At 36.3% G+C, this 19,291-nt stretch overlaps 4 protein-coding genes across 5 annotated transcripts in view; all 4 read left to right on the top strand.

Moving 5' to 3' along the window:
* The first annotated feature begins 1,024 nt into the window (after window positions 1-1,024).
* Window positions 1,025-3,719, top strand: LOC132171711 (agamous-like MADS-box protein TM6). The gene is made up of 7 exons (XM_059583097.2): window positions 1,025-1,357; window positions 1,468-1,534; window positions 1,625-1,686; window positions 1,770-1,869; window positions 3,015-3,056; window positions 3,148-3,192; window positions 3,308-3,719. The coding sequence occupies exons 1-7, from the start codon at window positions 1,062-1,064 to the stop codon at window positions 3,470-3,472; spliced, it is 777 nt and encodes a 258-aa protein (XP_059439080.2). The 5' UTR covers window positions 1,025-1,061; the 3' UTR covers window positions 3,473-3,719.
* A 2,730-nt stretch (window positions 3,720-6,449) lies between these two features.
* LOC132171924 (uncharacterized) lies at window positions 6,450-11,097 on the top strand. Of its 2 annotated transcripts, none has more exons than XM_059583340.2 (8): window positions 6,450-6,665; window positions 6,810-8,144; window positions 8,383-8,538; window positions 8,639-8,693; window positions 9,096-9,244; window positions 9,768-9,854; window positions 10,269-10,397; window positions 10,645-11,097. In XM_059583340.2, exons 1-8 carry the CDS (start codon window positions 6,597-6,599, stop codon window positions 10,771-10,773), a joined length of 2,109 nt encoding a protein of 702 aa, XP_059439323.2. In that variant the 5' UTR covers window positions 6,450-6,596; the 3' UTR covers window positions 10,774-11,097. The 2 variants fall into 2 exon arrangements, with proteins under 2 accessions (XP_059439323.2, XP_059439322.2); XM_059583339.2 differs by having other exon boundaries at window positions 6,810-8,192.
* A 1,823-nt stretch (window positions 11,098-12,920) lies between these two features.
* Window positions 12,921-14,815, top strand: LOC132170490 (uncharacterized). Its single transcript, XM_059581488.2, has one exon. The coding sequence runs from the start codon at window positions 13,474-13,476 to the stop codon at window positions 14,755-14,757; it is 1,284 nt and encodes a 427-aa protein (XP_059437471.1). The 5' UTR covers window positions 12,921-13,473; the 3' UTR covers window positions 14,758-14,815.
* A 3,743-nt stretch (window positions 14,816-18,558) lies between these two features.
* LOC132171610 (uncharacterized) overlaps window positions 18,559-19,291 on the top strand; it is a 2,093-nt gene continuing 1,360 nt past the window's right edge. Inside the window, exon 1 of the mRNA XM_059582976.2 lies at window positions 18,559-19,291. This exon is cut by the window's right edge and continues 1,360 nt beyond it. Coding sequence (XP_059438959.2) covers window positions 18,615-19,291 — 677 coding nt within the window. The 5' untranslated portion in view covers window positions 18,559-18,614.

The raw sequence follows: 19,291 nt of genomic DNA, 5'->3' as shown, positions 1-19,291 counted from the left end.
GTTTCAATCTGATAACATTTCAAAAATTGTTGCGGTGCAATGCCTTTTTGATGGAGAAAAAAAATCATATGGTAGTAGTGAAACAAAATTAACAAATTGTCATAATTTCAGTATTCTTTCTCCAAAACTAATTTCAAAAATACTTAATTACGATCTCAATAAGGTAAGCCCGTAGGCAGTAAGTATGTTATAACAGCCTTTAGGTTTGGGGTAAAAAAAAAAAAAAAAATTGAGTAATTTGTTTACGAGTAACAATAAAAAGTTAAAAATTGCATTTTTGTTTATAATTATTGTTAAAGTAATGATTAAGTGATTAAATTTACTTTTTTCTATAAGCTTAAGCTTTTGGGATAACTGTTAATTTAACATGGTATCAGAGCCAAAGGTCCTGAAATCGAAACTTGACTCTGTCAAATTACCTCCAATTTAATTAAATATCCCACATGTTAAGCCTCACCTATTAAAATAGAGCTTAAGCCCACACGTGAGGGGAAGTGTTAAATTAATGATTAAGTGATTAAATTTACCTCTTCCTATCAATTTAAGCTTTTGAGATAATTGATAATTTAATAATTATCTTATAATGTTAATGTGACAGTCTTAACCTACCATTTAAAAAAAAAAAAAAAAAAATCAGATCGAAGAGCTAATATTTTTTTTCACAATTATCTTACAATGTTGACATAGTAGCCCCAACCCACCATAAGATTATTATTATTTTTTACAAATATTAATTCAAAATTTGATTAGGAATGCTATGAAATAATTGAGAGAGACAAATATAGTTTTTAACATTAATCTAGATTTGTTTTCAAAATTAAGGAGACATAAGGTTTTTTTTTTTTTTTTTTTCCTAATAGAGACAGAAGGGGTTAATTAAGGAAGGAGGTAATGAGGTAAAGATCGTATTCCAGTCCCGTCGTGGTCAAAAGCAGCCGACATGACACGCTATCAGATCAGGATTACCGGGCTATCCCTCCCACTATACAAACCTCTTTCACCAATTCAGCTTACATTTTCAGTTACACTACAAGCTAGCTTTTAAAACCCATGATCCCGAAATGGAAACTTCTTTTTCATCTTCTCTGCTCTCTTTCCCTTCAAGAATCAAGATCCACCCCACCTGCTATTTGCTCTCCCCACAAACTAAACCGCTTTGGAGAAGAAAGATGGGTCGTGGGAAGATCGAGATCAAGAGGATCGAGAACCAGACGAACCGGCAGGTCACCTACTCCAAACGACGGAATGGTATTATGAAGAAAGCTCAGGAGCTCACCGTCCTTTGTGATGCTAAGGTCTCCCTCATCATGCTCTCTAGCAATGACAAGCTCCACGAGTACACTAGCCCCACCACAACGTATGCTTCAACATCTCTCTTGCTTTCTTGCTATGTTGTTCTTCGACAAACGAGCGAAACCCTAACTAACATATTTGTTTTGGGATTTTGGTAAATGTTTTCCAAACCAGAACAAAGAACATCTATGATCTGTACCAAAAGAGTAAGGACACTGACCTGTGGAGCTCCCACTTTGAGGTTAATCTCTCTCTCTGTCTCTGTCGATCAACTTTTAGGTTTGATCTGTGAATCTGTTTCTTCATAGTTTCTGTTTATATATGACTGCAGAGGATGCTAGAAGAGCTGAAGAAGCAGAAGGATATTAACCATAGATTGAACACAGAGATAAGGTGATGATCCGGTAGATTAAGGCGCGCAGTCATGCCCAAATTAGGTTTTTGGTGTGTTGCTAATTAGGGTATGGTTTTGACAGGCAGAGGCTGGGTCAGGATCTGAACGGTGTCAGCTTCGAAGAACTGCGTCGTCTTGAGCTTAAGGTGTTTGCTTCCAAGGAAGTCATTCGCGCCCGAAAGGTTGGATTTCGTTCCATCTATCTATCTATCTATATATATATATATTTTGGTTTAGGTTTTGAATTTTTGTAAAAGTTTTTTTTTGGAATGAAAAACAAGCACAAATTTTGCAATATATGTAGAAAGTTGAGTGTTATATGTGCACCTTTTTTGTGTATATGTATCATGTTCTATGAATCTCTCTCACAGAACATATATCTACACACAATAGAAAAAAATGAGGCATATTGTTTAATCAACAATTATATATGTTACACGAGCTGTAAGATGATTGGAAAGCGATAAATTGTAGGGTGACGGTTCAAATGTTTGATGGGCAAGTTGCAGGATCAAGATTTTAACTCATGACATGTGCTATGATAATATGATAAATCATTATTTTCTTAAAAAATTGAGCAGATAGAAAATAATACATTTAATAATTTAATTTATAATATTCTAACACATATTAGTTTATAAGATTTGAAAATCCACAAAGTTCTTACGATTTAAAGTTTATCATTTGTTCTTAAGGTTACTAAATCTTTTTTTTTTAGGAAGCACAAATTTTGCAATATATATAGTAATTAAGTTGAGAGTTATATGTAAACCTTTATATATATATAGTACTATAAATAAGAGGTGTAAGCATATATTAAATATGCAAATACCAATTTTCAATTCCTTAAAGAAAATGTTTAGGGTACTACGACTTTTACCACAGCCTATATGACAGTTCATAATTGGTAGAATAATTAAAAGTATACGGTTGACAACTCAACCGTTAATTGATTAAGCTGAGAAGTTCATTTTTTTTACTTAATATTTCACAAATTATGAATTGTATTTGTAAATAACTTTGTAGTGAAGGTTGTACCACTAACAACACTCATTTATTTAATAATGCATATGTAATTAAGCAAACATCTTGTTCCTGCCAAACTTGGATCTTTTTATTCAAGTTTCATCAAGTTAGGCAAGGTGATCGATCACTTTTACTAGCTAGGCATGCATGCTTGGAACTCTTCTATATGTTAAAAGTTGTAATGCATGCATGAACTTGTTTATTAACATATTTCCAGAAAAAATAAAAAAGGAAATGCATAAATTTATAAGGTTTTTTTGGGATTAGGATTTGTTTGAGCTAACAATTTGAAGCTTCACAGGACCACGTGATCAAAACTTCGACTGAAACCTTCAGGAAAAAGGTTTGCAAATTCAATAGTAGATAAAATTGTTTCTTTTTGTTTCTTAGCCCCATGGCCTTCAGCTCTAAGCAGCTGCTTAATTTGATTGCAGATTAAGAACTTGGAGCAAAGACACAACGGTCTCCTGCTCGATCTTGTGAGACTCTTTAAATTAATCATGAATTTGTTGAATTAACTCATATTAATTTCTATCCACGCGCGCATGGTACTCAAATGACGATTCTTTTTTCCCTTTTCTGGTGACATTTAAGAGAGCAAAATGTGAGGATCCACACTATGGGTTGGTGGACAATGGAGGAGATCACGTGTATGAATCCGAAATGGCCCTAGCAAATGGTGCTTCCAACCTGTATGCATTCCGCCATCTGAATCTCCATGATGGGGGATTTGGATCCAAGGATCTGCGCCTCGCTTGATCAGGGGCGTTAGGAGATGATCGATCTGTCACATCTCCTTCTTCAGACGCACGCTATCTAATTAATATTGAACTCATGATATGCCGTATCACTATGTATGTAAAACTTGGACTTACTTGGAGTACTCCAGTATGTATGGACACATGCATGTATGCATGTTTGCTAACAAGTATTGCCTATTTGCCTCAAACTATAATGCATGGCTTTCTCTTTCACAACTTATTATTATATATGTAAACTTTGTGTCTATTCATGGTGCAATATTGTGTTCCCTTTCTATAACTAAAGCAATTTAGTATGAAGTCGCCTGGCCTCCCAAACCTAATTTGTGGCCTCTCCACACTGAAAGTTTTAGTTATCTCTGCATATATCTTTTCTATTGTGTTGGTTGATTTTGATATTTACTTCTTTTTATGTTCATATTTTGATTGGAATTTCCTATGATGGGTTGTTCAAATTGTATGTACATGGGCAACGTACCCCATAAGGAGGGTAGTCTTGGTTGGCTGGGTAGTCTTGAGGGAAGTGAATCTTGGATTGAGATTCCCTATAATTTTTTTAAAATTTGAGATTCTCAAATTCATAGGCCCTTAGCTTGGAGGAGGGAGGAAGCCTCCTCCCCACCTCTTCCTCCCCGCCCCACCCCCCCTGCCTGTTTGTGCAGTTATCCTGTTTGTTCCATTTTTGCTTAGAGCTTTTTTCTCTTTGTGCCCCATAGTACAGCGGCCGTTGTGAGTACACCTTGCCATCATCACCGTGCTGCCGATCTCCACTACATCTCTTCATCACTGTTTTTTTGCGCTGCCGGCAGCTTCCTCCGCTCCTTGCTTTGATGTTTGCTGCTGTGTTGTGGTTTTTTGCTGTTTTTTTTTTTTTTTTTCCCTATATTTTCTTGCTTGTTTTATTGTCCTAGCGTTTGGGCTTAGGACGTAAATAATTTTCAGGCCTTTTGTAGGGGTGTCAAAGATAACCGGGAAACCGGAACCAAAACCGGAAAACCGGGGACGTGTTCCGGTTTCGGTTGCCAAAAAAAAAAAAACCGGCACCCCGGTTCCGGTCCCGGTTTTTGGCACTTGGTAAAAACCGGGAAAACCGGAACCGGGTCTTATTTTATATATATATATATTGTCTTTGTAATATGTTTGTGAACTATTTTTATTGTGAGTGTATTTCTTTTGATTGGTAGATTATTTAAATACTTGTTTTATTTTTTATTTTTTTTGGGTTTTGAATTGTTGTAGTAAGGGGTATTTATTTCTTGTGCATGTTGGTTTGTTTACATACTTGTTTTTACTTTTTATTGTTTTAATGTTTTCTTTATGTATCTAATTTAAAATGATTTTTAGGGTATTTAAAAAATTTTGATTTTTTATTTCTAAGGCTCATATAGGCAAAAACATTGATTTTTTAGGATTTTTAGGCTTTTTTAGGTTTATTTTTTAATTATTTGGAACAATCACAATAAATCCTCTTTAATTTAGACAAAAAGATTAATAACTTTTTTTTTAAAAATGAGCTAACTTATGAAAAAAAATAATGGGCTTATTTTAGGCCTAATACCTAAAATAAGCCTCAAATACTAATTTTTTTAAAAAACCGGTTACCGGACCAGGTAAAACCGGAACCGGCCGGGAACCTGGGGTCTCGGTTCCGGTTCCGGATTCCCAAAACCGAGAACCGGGGTACCCCGGTTCCGGTTCCGGTTTTGGCCAAAAACCGGGAAACCGGACCGAGTTGACACCCCTAGCCTTTTGTGTCGAGAATGACTAGTTTTGGTGTGATGCATTTGCTCATACCTAGAGAATGGCTACCTATGTCCCGAATTGAATCTGCACCGGGCAGATTTGTTCTATAACCTGAAAATTGGGCATGGGTTAGCGGATGTAGACATCATAGGATTTCAATGTAAGATTCGTATGTTTTTTTACCTCTATGACGTGTAATCCTTTAGCTTCGACTATGAATTTCAAAGCTTTATATTATGTGATTGTAAGAGCTTTTATGCTCTCAATTATTTATGAATGAAATCGGAATGAATTTCTCTTAAAAAAACGAAAATCTCAAATTTATAAATCTTAGCCGTTCATCTCAACTAAATGTCTAAAATAAGTCATGTTTTAGCATTTAATGAGGAAACATAGCTTATTAAATTCCTTGATGGTAGCTTACTCATTAAATGCTGAAACATGACTTATTTTAGATGCTTAGATTAAATGAATGGTTGATATTTATGAATTTTAGAATGTCAAATTTAAAAGAAGTTCTAGGAGATTTCAATCCGTGAATCTCATGGATTCAGATCCCTTGGAATTCCTAGTGGAATTTCAGTTTCTGAAATTTCAGATTTAAGCCATTCATTTTCATTTAAGAGTTATTATCTTGTCACGTGTCCCACTATTAATAAAATAATAAAATAATGATGATTATTAATATCATTAAAAATTTATTATTATTTTATTAGTAGTGTGGCACGTGGCAGAATAATAACTCTTAAATGAAAATTGATGGTCTGAATCTAAAATTTCATAAACTAAAATTTCCCTAAGAATTTCAGAGGAACCAAATTCGAATCTCACATTCCCATCTTTATAAAGACAACGTGAAATTCGTGCAGTGCAATGGTAAAAATAAAATTAAATCTCTCTTACAATCCATATATCTTTTATACAATTATTTGGTGATAAAAAAAAATAAAAATAATTTCACCTTCAATTAGACCAATAACGAAATTAACAACTTTAACAGCTACTATTCTAAATTGGCTGAGCCCTTACTTATGTTGGGCTGGGGCTCGCCATATCCTTCCTGGCCTAGCGCCTTGCAGAAGGGAAGTTATTGATCCAGAACTAAAACGACGTCGCTGATCTTATTACCGAAGCCCTCACCGACTAGTGGAATATGCCGTTGATTGTATTATATTCCCGAAAAACAATACACTGGGAAAATTTTAAAAAGGCAAAAAAAATAATCTTAATTGTTTTTACCTTTTTACCCGCGTCTTTGAAAACTCGAGCCCTTTGTTTGCAGTGCGAGAGAGCTTGACTTCAAATTCACAGTGCTCGCATCTCAGAATTCCGAACCCAAAACGACAGAATTTCATGCTCTGTTAAATTTCCATGTAGCAATGGCTGCAATTGCTTCAGTCTCTCAATGGAACCCGGAGGACGACCTCTTGTTGAAGAACGCTGTCGAGGTAACCCTTTCTTTCCAATTTTACCCCTCGTTTTCCATCAAATTTTCGACTCAAATTATAGCTTGAACTACCTTGAATCAACAATCATTTTTCTTTACCAGTTTTTGTGTGTGATTTTATGAATTATTTGTGCTCCAATTACAGGCAGGTGCTTCTTTGGAGGCACTTGCCAAAGGTGCTGTCCGATTCTCCCGAAAATTTACGGTTCGTGAATTGCGAGATCGGTGGCGGTCTCTCCTTTACGACCCTGATGTTTCGGCCGAAGCCTCTGCTCGCATGGTGGAACACGAACTTTCCTTTACCGGAAACGCGCCGACGGTCTTGCGGCGGAGAAGCGTGATAGAAGCTCCACCGGGCAAACGAAAAGCCGAAAGCGTCCGTGAAATGTACTCAGCGATGCGGAAGAGACTGTCCAGCAATCAAGTATTTCAACCATTTGATCTAGGTTTTCTCCATGAGGATGATCGCATCAGCGATGGCGGTGATTGTCAAAAGCGTGTGAAATTCGGTTACGATGAGCCTCTGTCTATGATTGGCGATCATATTGAGGACCGTTCAGGGTTTCGGAGTGTGGTTTCTGCCAATGCCATAGTGAATAATGAGAGCGAGTTTGTTTTTGAGCGAAAAGATACAAATACTAACCCTACTCTTGGAGATAATATAGTTGATGAGTTTGGGAATAGCTCGGATGCTGAGGATATAGGGCCGTCGGATATGCCTATCTGGAAGACGATCGAGGACGTCTCGGCGCCTGCAATGCCGATCAGTATGAGCGTCGGAGATAAGGATCAGCCTGAGGCGGAGACATTGATGCTTCCCGAAGATGACGATTCCGAGCCGATTCTGAAAGTCGGTGATTTCGTGGACCTTTCCGATTGTCTATTGAACCTTGCAAACGAGGATGGGATTCTCTTAGTGGACGAAGATGGGAAAGACGCTGTGAATAATAGCCTTAATTCGATTCTTTTGAGTCCTTTTAGTAGTAATGTTCATGATGATAATGATGTACCAAATGTTTGTGAGCCTCAGAGATTGGTCTTGAATACAGGGTTAGATGTTGATGATGATCGGTCTCAGTCTGGCCGTGGTGATCAGCATGGTGCTTGTTCTTCTGAAGTTGACATGGCTATGTCTATATCAGTGCCTGAGGAAGAGAGGGATTGCACATTGAATACTGAGAGCACAGAGATCCCGTGCAATGATAATATATGCTTACCTATATCATCTGCTTTTTCTCCTATGCCATCATCCTCTACCCATCAAAGAAACGGTGAACAAGGAATGAGCTTGAAGAAGAAAGGTGAAAATCCAACACAATCTTTTACTCGGATGGTGGGTCTAGACACAGTGCCAGAGAGCAGTCCAAAGCACCCAATTGTTGGTTTTGGAGTCAAGCCTAGGTCGTCTGGTGGTAACGGTCTTGCTGTAGGCTCCAAAGAGATTACCGTTGTCCATGTTGACCCAAGTCAAGCAAGATCAGTAAGTGCAACTCCAAAGTCGGCCATAGATGGAGCACTGAAAATAGAGGTTATATGTCAAAATTGAGTTCCTTATATGCAATTTCTAATACTTCACCCTGTTTTTATTGGGGGGGCAAGTCGCATTTGAGCTAGATCTTATTGGCTAGATAGCATATGCAACTATTCTTTTATAGAGCAGCTAGTTCATGGTTGTGCCCTTGGCAAAAACTATTCCTTAAGCTGCTTGTTGTGAACAGGAAACCAGTGCTCCAGCTACAGTAAGGGAGCACGCAATGTTACATGCACAGCAAGGTTCCACTTTTCTTGAAGCAGAAGCAAATACCCCAACAGTAGAGCTTGAAGAATCTGATAGTGATTGCGACATTCCTTGCTTTTTTGATATTGAAGCAATGGTAAAACTTAACAATTGTGTGTGGGTAATTTATTATGACATTCTAATTTTATTTTATTTTGAGGTTCTGCCTCCTATAATTTATTGATGTTATCTTTCAGATACTCGAAATGGATTTATGTCCAGATGATCAGGATTCATATATTAGTAGAGAAGGTAATCCTTCTGAACTTAGATCCAATTAGACGATGGTAATCTGGATAAATTTTGCTTTCAACATGGTAAATTGGCCTTTATGCAAGTTATATATATATACACACACATACACACACATCGCATATTGATTTGTAATTGAATAGGTTTTATTAGTTTATCAATGGTCTAGAGGTAGTTCAATCGGTTAAGGACCACACCTTATGAAGCGAAGATCACTAGTTCGAATCTCCCCTTCTCCTTCTCATGGGGTTAATTATGTATAAAATAAAATTAGTTTATCAATGGTGAAGGTAACCAACATACCAATCAATAGCAAAGGGTTCATTATTCTAGACAAAGGGTGAAAGTATACTGCATTCTTCCTCATAATTTGTGTTTACTATTAACTCTGGTCATCTCCAGTCTCAAGGTATCAACATGAAGGTACTAAGAGGAGAATCATAAGGTTGGAACAGTGTTCCCGATCTTCGATGCAAAGAGCCATTGCATCTCAAGGTGCACTTGCAATTTTGTATGGCCGCCATCTGAAACAGTATATTAAGAAGACTGAGGTACTATTTGCAATTTTCCACCACCTAAATTTTTTCATCAGATTCATGTATAGTTGATAAAGGAATAGTAGAGTTAACTCTGTCTGATTTTGTGCTTCTTTATACAGTAGATTTATGGTATTTATCTTATTTTTAGCTGAATGCTCAATATAGATACTAGTGTCTTTCTTTTGATTTTTTGGACAGAAAATAGGAGAGTGTGGTTTGCTCTGCTTCCACCTGTAAATGTATACTCATTTTAGAAAGATTTTGATGGCTGTTGAGGGTTGTGGATTTCTTTTATTGTCATCTGAATGTTAATCTTAAACTTTACTGACAGTCTGAGTGAATTGAAGTTTTGTCGTGATCTTCAGTCCTAAATTAGATCTGAAATTCAATACAGATGATTGGTGTAAAAGTAAGTACTATTCAAACATGACAATGGAATTATCTTGGAACATAATAGGCTGAATGCAATTTTGCTCTTCAATCTTCATTCGTGATTGTTCTCTTGTTCTTAGTGCATTCTTTTTCTACATTACAGGTCATACTTGGCAGAGCAACAATTGACAGTGAGGTTGATATTAACTTAGGAGAAGAAGGACGCGCTAACAAAGTATCTAGACGGCAGGTTGGATTTGTTTTGGCTTTCTTGATGCAACCTTTTGCATATTTGTGTGTATTGATGGTTGGTAAAAGTTTTCTCGCGTCCCAATTGTTTGTAAGTCCTACATATACATGAAAGTAACGACTTGTTCTGTTCTAACTATTAATTAGTAACCTTTTGAGTGCATTTGTCAAAAATGCCTTTTGCTAAACTGCAGGCAGGAAAGTAAATAATGAATTGAAGAGCAATGAGGGGCAAACCATTTATAATTACTAATTAGAAAAGGCCAAGGGTGCGAATGTTGGTTGGGGTCCATAAACACTTGCAATGGGTTAATGTTTTCTGAAAACGTTCGTTGTGTTTGAATACAAAAACTTTTAAACAGAGTCTCGTTTTTTTTTGTATACAAAGTATAACTAGTGTTCATCATTGTGCTAGGCTCTTATAAAGATGGAACAGGATGGTTCTTTCTTTTTGAAGAATCTTGGCAAGAGCTCAATCTTTTTGAATGGCAAAGAAGTTGCTCGTGGACAGCGTCTGAGTCTCAATTCTGGTAGTTTGATTGAGGTAAATGGCTTCCCCTCTTTAATTTTGTGCTGACTGATATCTCATGTGGTCCTTTGCTGCCATTCAAATTCTTCAGTTTTCTCTAGGCTATCGATTAATGTTTTGTGGATTATTATGGGTTTCTCAAACTCGAACTGTATTTATTGCTGGATTTCTTTTGTTGATAAGTTAATATTGGATTAGAAAGCTTGAACTTGTGCTCAACCTTGAGCACGCTAATAATTCATGGAAAATGGTAAATGTGCAGATTAGGGAGATGGCATTTGTGTTCGAGATGAACCACAAATCCGTGAGGCGGTATCTAGCCAATTCTGCCAAAAAAACCCAAGATGAAAACACCATTTTCGAATGGTCACCTGAGGGAGCCCATGAATAGTGACTAATAAAAGGTAGCATTTTTTTTCTTCTCTTTTTGTAATTCATTTTATTAGTATATGGGTTTATCCTTCTACCGGGAGCATTCTCATGCTATCAAACAATAGAATGTATAGGTTTTCTTGTGAAGGAATGTATATATATGTATGTAAAAGTAGAATTATTGATAATATAAGCACGCGTAGCAGAAAATAGCGATCCATTATTCTTGTATCTTTTTCCCTTATATTATTTTCTTTTAGACGAGGGCCAAGTTCTGTTTTCTGTTTGTTCTCTTTTAATTAAGGGCAGGGTAGTGCTGCACATTGCCCACACATCAGATTCATATGTTAACTGTTTTTGTTTTTTTGCTTCTGTCATTGCCTTGGTGTGCTCGATTCCGTAATTGAGGGCCTAAGGAATATTTCTTTGCCCACTATCTTCATCAGTAATAATTCTCATGAATAAATAATAATTACCACCACTAGTTTCTGATTGCATTTATGCTTTGAAGAAGCCCAAGTGCCTCTTCAGGATTAAATAACTGGCGATCTCCTTCAATATACATTTGCTGACAGTTTTTTAACACAGAATAGGCCTTCCATTTCACCAGACGTATGGCTGTCTGCTTTTCAGAGGACTAAAAATCTATAATTGGATGGATATAATATTTTAGAGTTTGTTGAGTGAGCTTTAATGTGATTGCAGCATTCCATCATATAAGTTCCCAAGGGATGGTTCAATTAGCTGGAGATCACGTCTCATAAAGCGGAGGCTACTACTTTGAATCCCTCATCTCCCATCTCGTATGGACATGTTAAAAAAAAATAAAAAAACATTCCATCATATACACCTAAAAATTAGATTAGGAATACTTCATCAAAATTTCAATACAAATCTTTCTTCATGTTTATATTGAACTGTTATGAATCTTTGACCAACTTAATTCTAAATGAAATAACCACCTTTTCATGCAAACACCAAAATTCTTGAAACTTAGCTTCAAAACTTTCTATAAATTCGTTTTGTTGAACAGTAAAACCTTTTAATATTCTAGTTATATTCATATTCTTTCTTCTGTTTTATATTATATAAGGTGGGTTGATTGTCTTTCACTCTTCACAAAGAATATGCCTAAATGAGCCAGTGGACGCTTTTTATCACAAAGCGAACGTAATTTATTCTGAATGTTTTTTTATTATAACGTCTGGCCACCAATTCATTGGCATCAGAGAATGCAACCAAAAGAGCGAACAATATTAAAGAGTTTGATGCCTTGGATATAATTGGAGTAATTTTAGTAATCTACTTGAGTCTTACTAAAAATGATGTAATTATTAAAATCACTATTATAATTGCGGTGTGCTTTGTTTAACTCTAAACTAACATTGCATGTTAATTATGATCAAGCAACGTTTTAAATAAACTTCGTAAAACTAAACTTAAGACTAATTTAGAAACAAAAAAATATAAAAGGGTTCCTCAATCAGTTAATACTTTATGCGTTTGCGTGCGAAAACTTCATGTGAAAAGAAGCACCTTTCATTACCCTTTCTAATGGGAAGCTAATAGTTAAAAGACAAAGATAGGTAATAAGATTATTTAATGGTTAAAATTTTGTTTTGTTGAAAATTTTAAATGATTCGTGTGGATGAAAAGGATTTGTATTGGTAATAATTATTTGTTGTGGCAGTTGTTAAGTTCCTTACGAGAATCTGCTCTAATCATGTTGTCTTTCAAAGGCCTCAATTCAAGGTTAGTTAGTAATCACGGACATGAAAATTGCTACCACCGAACCCTTAGATTAGGTACATAATTTCGTAACAACCACATCATTAAGCTGCCACATGCTGGCATTTGAATTTTATGGCCAACGACCCAGGTTTTGTTTCGGATAAGACTGGTTTGGTTAAGCTTTTTCAAAGCATAATTAAAAATTAATTAAATCAGTAGAGTTAAGATTATGATTTAAGTTATTATTGAAGTATATAGTAACATGATTCAAACCCAACACATAATATTTAGAGTTAACAATTATTGGCATGATTAATAAATCCAACACAAACCCGACAATAAACTATACAAATTAAAATTTACCGATATAATATTATACATAAACCTCAACGTCTCATAACACACATGAACAAAAAAATATCGTCCCTAATTTATGGCAGAGGGGGACAAGGATCTTCGGAGATATGTATATTTTTTTAATGGGAAATAATGGCTCAGTATAGAAACTAGAGACAGCTCAACGGAAGCACAGAAGCGAGGTACTCCCATTCAACAAATGTCAGTATATAATCGACCAAGGTGTCGCCACGGCACCATACACTCCGCCAAAAAGACCACCTTCGCCCTCCCTCCCTCGAAACACAAACATCCAAACTCAAAGAGCCCTCCCTCCCTCGAAACACAAACATCCAAACTCAAAGACAAGCAACCTTTGACAAGTGCCCGTGAAACCACTCACTCAGATAAAGATCATCTCTCAGCCAAAGGACCACTAAGGATGCAGAGCAAAGCAAGTAAGCAAATACTTCTGTACTTTTCTCTTACCACCATCAAAAATCTGATTCCCTTTTCCCCAAGCCAACGGCTCTGATTAACTGGGGGTCCTCTCACTCTGTAGTTTGTACCTCTCTCTCTCTCTCTGTTTTATAGAGGAAATAGCTAAATTACGCTTATTCCTCCCATAAGGGAAAAAGAGTGAAAATAGCAAATGGGTTTTCGCAAATTCTCTCTATCGTCTACGGTTCTGCTAATAATTGTTACGGGGCTGTCATTGAGAGCAGAATCAAAGACGTATTGGGAGGACGTAGAGGTTCTGAAGGAGCTGAAGAACGGACTCGACACTGGCTCAGTGAGTCCAGGCTCATGCGTCAGCTCCTGGGACTTCACGGTCGACCCATGCGACAGCCTCTTCAGCGAGCGGTTCACGTGCGGGTTCAGGTGTGACTTGGTGGTCTCGGGGACTAGCCGAGTCACCGAGATCAGTCTCGACCAAGCAGGGTACGCCGGTTCGCTGTCTTCGACTTCTTGGAATCTCCCTTACTTGGAAACCCTCGACCTCTCCGACAACTTCTTCGCCGGTCCGATCCCTGATTCGCTCGCCGCCAACCTCACTCATCTGCGCCGACTCGGCCTCTCCAGGAACTCTCTCTCTGGCCAGATACCCACCTCGATTGGCACACTCTCTGAGCTCGAGGAGCTTTACCTCGATAACAACAACCTCCAGGGCCGAATCCCGGCGAGTATGAACAACCTCGTGAACCTGAAACGGCTCGAACTTCAATCAAACAGGCTAGCCGGCCAGTTTCCCGAGTTGGGTCGTTCTTTGAAAAACCTTTACTTCTTGGACGCTAGCGACAATGCCATCTCCGGCAATATCCCACCGTCTTTTCCGTCTTCTCTGGTTCAAATCTCCATGAGAAACAACAGCTTGGAAGGAACAATGATCCCCGACAGCTTCAGAAACATGGGTTATCTGCAAGTGCTCGATCTGAGTCACAACCGGCTAAGTGGCTCCGTTCCAGCGTCTCTCTTCGACGGCGCTCTCCCGTCTCTTCAGCAACTCGTGCTCTCATTCAACCGCTTCACGTCGTTAAAATTCCCAGCCTCTCTGGGCACCCAAAGCGAGCTCATAGCCGTTGATCTGAGCAACAACGATCTCCGAGGCCTCCTACCGTCGTTCATGGCGTTAATGCCAAAGCTTTCCGCTTTGTCCTTCGAGAACAACAAGCTCACCGGTATGGTACCAACAATGTACGCCTTAAAAGCGGTTGTACCCGGACCCGGAATCTCACCGTTGGTGAGACTCCTGCTCGGCGGCAACTACTTGTTCGGACCCATTCCGGATTCTCTAATGGGTCTCAAACCGGGTTCTGTAAACGTGAGGCTGGTCGATAACTGCTTCTTCCGGTGTCCGGACATTTTCTTTTTCTGTCAGGGTGGTGACCAAAAATCGCTCACCGAGTGCAAAAGCTTCGCTCCTGTAATTCCTTGAACCATTTGATGTGACAAGTTACAACTATAATTATAAAAAATTTCTGTTTAATATTTTTTTCTTCTTGTTCTTTCTATCTTTACTCTTTTTGATTCGTTTAATTTGAAAGAAATCTTGTGTGTTAAATTATGCAGTAGCAGTACTATGTGTTAACAGGTGGAAGTAATGATGAAAAGGGTGGATGGATAGATATGGATGACGATTGACGAGGTTGATGGAAATGGAATGCTAGATTTGTTTATGTATTAATTCTGACACATGAGCGTTGTACCCACGTGATTCTTCGCCGTTGGGGCTGCTTATTACCATACACGCGCAACGAGGAGTTTGTGCTTTTGGATTTGTGTGCGATTTCCAACTTGGACTAGTCGTTCTCTCTCGGGTTTTCTAAGCTACATGTCGTTCACCGTTTTTTCACGTGCATGATGTGTTCTGTACCCAAATTATTCCCTAATATTTCCATTTTATTGGCGTGATACATGAAGTACCCTTTCAATCAGCAGCTCTTAAAAAAAATTAAAAAAAAATAATGCAAAATTATTCATTCTATTAAAATAAATTCATGCTAAAAAAATAATTTAGTCTTTACTGTCAAATTTTGTCGATTAATTTAATATATTCCGTTAGTGTGATACTAATTTAAATAGAATAAGTATCACAATTTTATTGGCTCTAACGTTTTACGTTATCAGAATCTGTTAGGTCAATTAACGAAATTTGACTGTATGGACTAAATTGTATTTTTGGCATACCTCAAAGACATTTGAGTTCATTTTGATACCGCAATGAGTTAATTACAAATCAGGTAAACTAATTTTGCATTTTTACCATTAAAAAAAAATGTTAGGGATTAATATTTTTTTATTTATATTTGGCTCATTTTATATTTCAAATCAATTATTAGATTTGTAGATTTATGTAAACTCTACATAAGTCAATAATTGATCCCACAAATTTAATGATTGATGTATTAAATTTGTATGAGAATATCATATTCTGAATATAAGTCAAATATAAGAAATTTATTAACTCTTAACATTTCTCTAAAAATATATATATCCAATAGGCAATAGTTGCTAATTTCGTATAAAAGTAAAATAAAGGAGTGGTGTATAATATTACTCAAAAAAATAAAGAGCATTGACAGGTCCCTTGATTACAATTTTTTTAAGAACCAATGAATTTAATTATGTTAGTCATTGAATAATTAAATTTTATTATTTAATTTTTCAATTATGTTGTAGTACGTGACACTTGGATGAACTAATAAATTATAAAAAAGTTTGTAGTACTATAAATATTTTTTTAAAAAAATAATATTATACTTGTAAAAATCGATGATGATGAATTCTTGCTTGGTGAATTTGCTTATAATGAAAGAGAATATGAGAATGTTGTGTAAAACCATTTTTTACAGCATCTAATAAAAAAGTAATACATCAATTAAAAACATTAAATTCAATAGAGATGAAAGTAGGAAAGTGGCCCATTTTGCAAGTAGGTGTACGTACATGAGAGTTAGCGGATAAGAATTACCTACAATTTCAAGATTCCAAAATTATGCAAATTTATACAGTTTTTTGCATCGAATGACTTGAAAAATATTATCTACTAAAAATTATGGTATATTATTATTGAGAATTAAGTATATTTTAATCAAGTTATTTCGTTTTATGTTGTAGAAAAGCTTTATGTGATATGTACCAATATATGGTTTCACTTTTCCTGGATCTGCATAATTTGGTTTTCGAGGCGACTTGAAGTTGTTAAAATTCTTTGGATTTGAAGAGGCTTATACCAATTGCTATTCCATTAAAGATTTGGATTATGATTATGTTATGATTTTGGTGGGGGTCCAATAAAGGGCATAAGTGTTAGATTGGGTTAGTCTAAGATGAAATAGGTTGTTGGGCCTAACTTTTATTATTCCATAAGTTAAGAAACTTTGGGCTTATGGGTTATGTACTTTGGGTCCGTTTGGAAATGCGATTGAGGAGTTTAAAAGTGTTTTTAATACTTAAAAGGGCCGTTTGAAGATAAAAGTACTGGTTTGGTAAAAAAATTAAAAGTGCTTTTAAGGGTTCAAAAAGCCTAAAAATGACAAAAACACATTTTGGGCAAAAGTTTAAAAATAAAGTTTTTGCCCAAAAGCGTTTTTGACTTAAAAGCTATATTTCTTAAACGCAATCTCAAACAAACTTTTAGAGCATGGTTGAGATTGTGTTTAGGAAATAAAGCTTTTAAGTCAAAAATTATTTTTGGGCAAAAGCTTCATTTTTATGCTTTTGTTAAAAGTGCGTTTTTGACATTTTTTGACTTTTTGGACCTTTAATATCACTTTCAATTTTTTTACCAAATTGATACTTTTTTCTTAAAACAAATCTTTTAAGTGTTAAACGTACTTCTAGATCTCTCAAACGCACACCCAGATAGACCCTTAATAAGTAGCCATCACATCAAATGTTTGAATTTTAGAATGAACGACAAATGGAAAGAGTAAATTTGCAATAACAGCAAAAAGAGTTATTAGATCCAGAATAAAAGCTATCATAAAGTGGACAGCCATTATACGTCGACATAAGGTTTAATATCAAGCTAACCTAATATATATATTTTTTAACATGTTCGCACAAGAGAGGGGATGAGAATTCAAACTAGTGATCTCCGCTTTATGAAGCGTGGTTTTCAGCCGATTGAGCTACCCCTTGAGAACATGCTAACCTAATATGAGATAAGTTTAAAAGTCTTACTTTTTATATTAAATTGGCTCTTAAACTTTGGACTTATTAATTAATTAAGTACCTAATTGATTCCACATGTGAATGGTATTCATGATTAGTGGTAATATAGCAATAACCCACGGGTTCATGGGCAATGGCCAGCCGGAGCACGGGCAATGCATCATCATTCATCAACATTGTTGTTTTTTGTTTCATTCTATGATGATGTCCCCACCTTCACGGACATCATCACCATCATCTTAGCATTCATCATGGATTTGGATTTTCTCATTTTTTTTTTTTTTAAATATATGAAATTCTCATTTTTTTTAATTTCAGTCATTCATTTAAAAAATAAAAAATAATTTAAATAAATGTTGAAGTTTGTGTTACTAAAACAAGTGGATTTGACATATTGAAAATTAAAATTAACTACTTCAATAACACACAAATTTTGATATTTATTTACACTATTAGATAAAATAAACAACTAAAATTTTAAAATATTAGAATCTTATAATTTAAAAAATCTAAAAAGATCTCAAGCCATTCATTACATACTATTATTATATATGATAAATAAGCGGAGGAGATAAATTAACATGGCTCCAACTTGGTGCACATTATTCGCGTCAAGTTGTCTAATAACAGGGAGGAATCGGTGGATATGATGCATCCACAAATTTTTGCCGGGCGTGCTGTGAATTACGACCCAGTTTTAGGGTAAAGCTAAACACATGGCACGCTGGCAAAAGTTTTTTTTTTTTTTTAATATTGAAAAACTTTTAAATTTTTTTTTTGTCGGACGTGCTTAGTACACCGGCGTGCTGTGAATCACAATCCCTAGTTTTAGGGTGAAGTTAAACGGCACGTAACACGGCAGCAAATTTTTTTTTTGTTTTTAATTTTATATTTTTAATTATAAAATAATAAATAAATTTTTTTTAGCTGGCACACCAACGTGCTGTGTATCACGAGTTCAGGACCCCTAGTTTTTTATTGAAGCGACGATTCTCCTCTTAAAAAAAGGCTTTAAAAATAAGTAACCGTTGACATGACCGAGCCGTTACATCTTCTCCACGCTACACTGCTCTCGAGAATATATTCTCTTTGACACCGAATTCCATCGTTTCAAAGATGGAAATTTCTATTCACCGCAAAACCGTCGCATTCTTCTTGCTCTCAGTCTCAGCAGCCCTCCTACTGGTCACTGAATCATGCAACGTTGTAGACAAAGAGGGGTTGCTTGAATTCAAGAGCAAGATCACCTCTGACCCATCAAGACTTCTGCATTCCTGGACGTCATCTTCCGATTGCTGCAAAACATGGGAAGGTGTGGCCTGCGATTCCTCCGGCAGAGTTGTCAACGTCTCCCGCCCAGGCCTTGTTTCGTCCAACGACTTCATCGTCGACACGTACATGACGGGAACTCTATCTCCGTTTCTGGGCAACTTATCCTTTCTGCAATTTCTGGAACTGAGCAATCTCAAGGACTTGAAGGGTCCCATACCGCCCGAGTTCGGAAAGCTACGACGCCTCACTCATCTTTTTCTTGACTCCAATAAGCTCACAGGTTCTATACCAAACACATTTAAGCACTTTTTTTTGCTAGAAAAACTCTTTCTCGGTGACAATAATTTATCCGGTACTATTTCTTCCTCTGTTATTGGCTCTTTGAGGTCACTTTCAGAACTGGGTCTATCAGGAAACAAATTGTCTGGACCAATCCCATTTTCAATTGGTAAGTTGACATTACTTACTCAGCTTGATCTTCACGAAAATAATTTCTCTTCTGGCATTCCTGCAAGTATTGG

This window comes from Corylus avellana, chromosome 1, assembly GCF_965113065.1.
Source record: "Corylus avellana chromosome 1, dhCorAvel1.hap1.2, whole genome shotgun sequence".
Classification (NCBI taxonomy): domain Eukaryota; kingdom Viridiplantae; phylum Streptophyta; class Magnoliopsida; order Fagales; family Betulaceae; genus Corylus; species Corylus avellana.
Note: the sequence above shows the minus strand (reverse complement) of the source record. Positions and strands in the feature narration are given on the sequence as shown.

Bases quoted from the DNA above. Each gene is read 5' to 3' on its own strand.
- LOC132171924 (XM_059583339.2), top strand. From the start codon at position 6,597: ATGGCTGCAATTGCTTCAGTCTCTCAATGGAACCCGGAGGACGACCTC. The intron at 8,539-8,638 runs GTAAAACTTAAC...GTTATCTTTCAG, and splicing joins TTTTTGATATTGAAGCAATG to ATACTCGAAATGGATTTATG. The intron at 9,245-9,767 runs GTACTATTTGCA...TCTACATTACAG, and splicing joins AGTATATTAAGAAGACTGAG to GTCATACTTGGCAGAGCAAC.
- LOC132171711 (XM_059583097.2), top strand. From the start codon at position 1,062: ATGGAAACTTCTTTTTCATCTTCTCTGCTCTCTTTCCCTTCAAGAATC. The intron at 1,687-1,769 runs GTGATGATCCGG...TGGTTTTGACAG, and splicing joins AGATTGAACACAGAGATAAG to GCAGAGGCTGGGTCAGGATC. The intron at 1,870-3,014 runs GTTGGATTTCGT...GAAGCTTCACAG, and splicing joins AAGTCATTCGCGCCCGAAAG to GACCACGTGATCAAAACTTC.
- LOC132170490 (XM_059581488.2), top strand. From the start codon at position 13,474: ATGGGTTTTCGCAAATTCTCTCTATCGTCTACGGTTCTGCTAATAATT.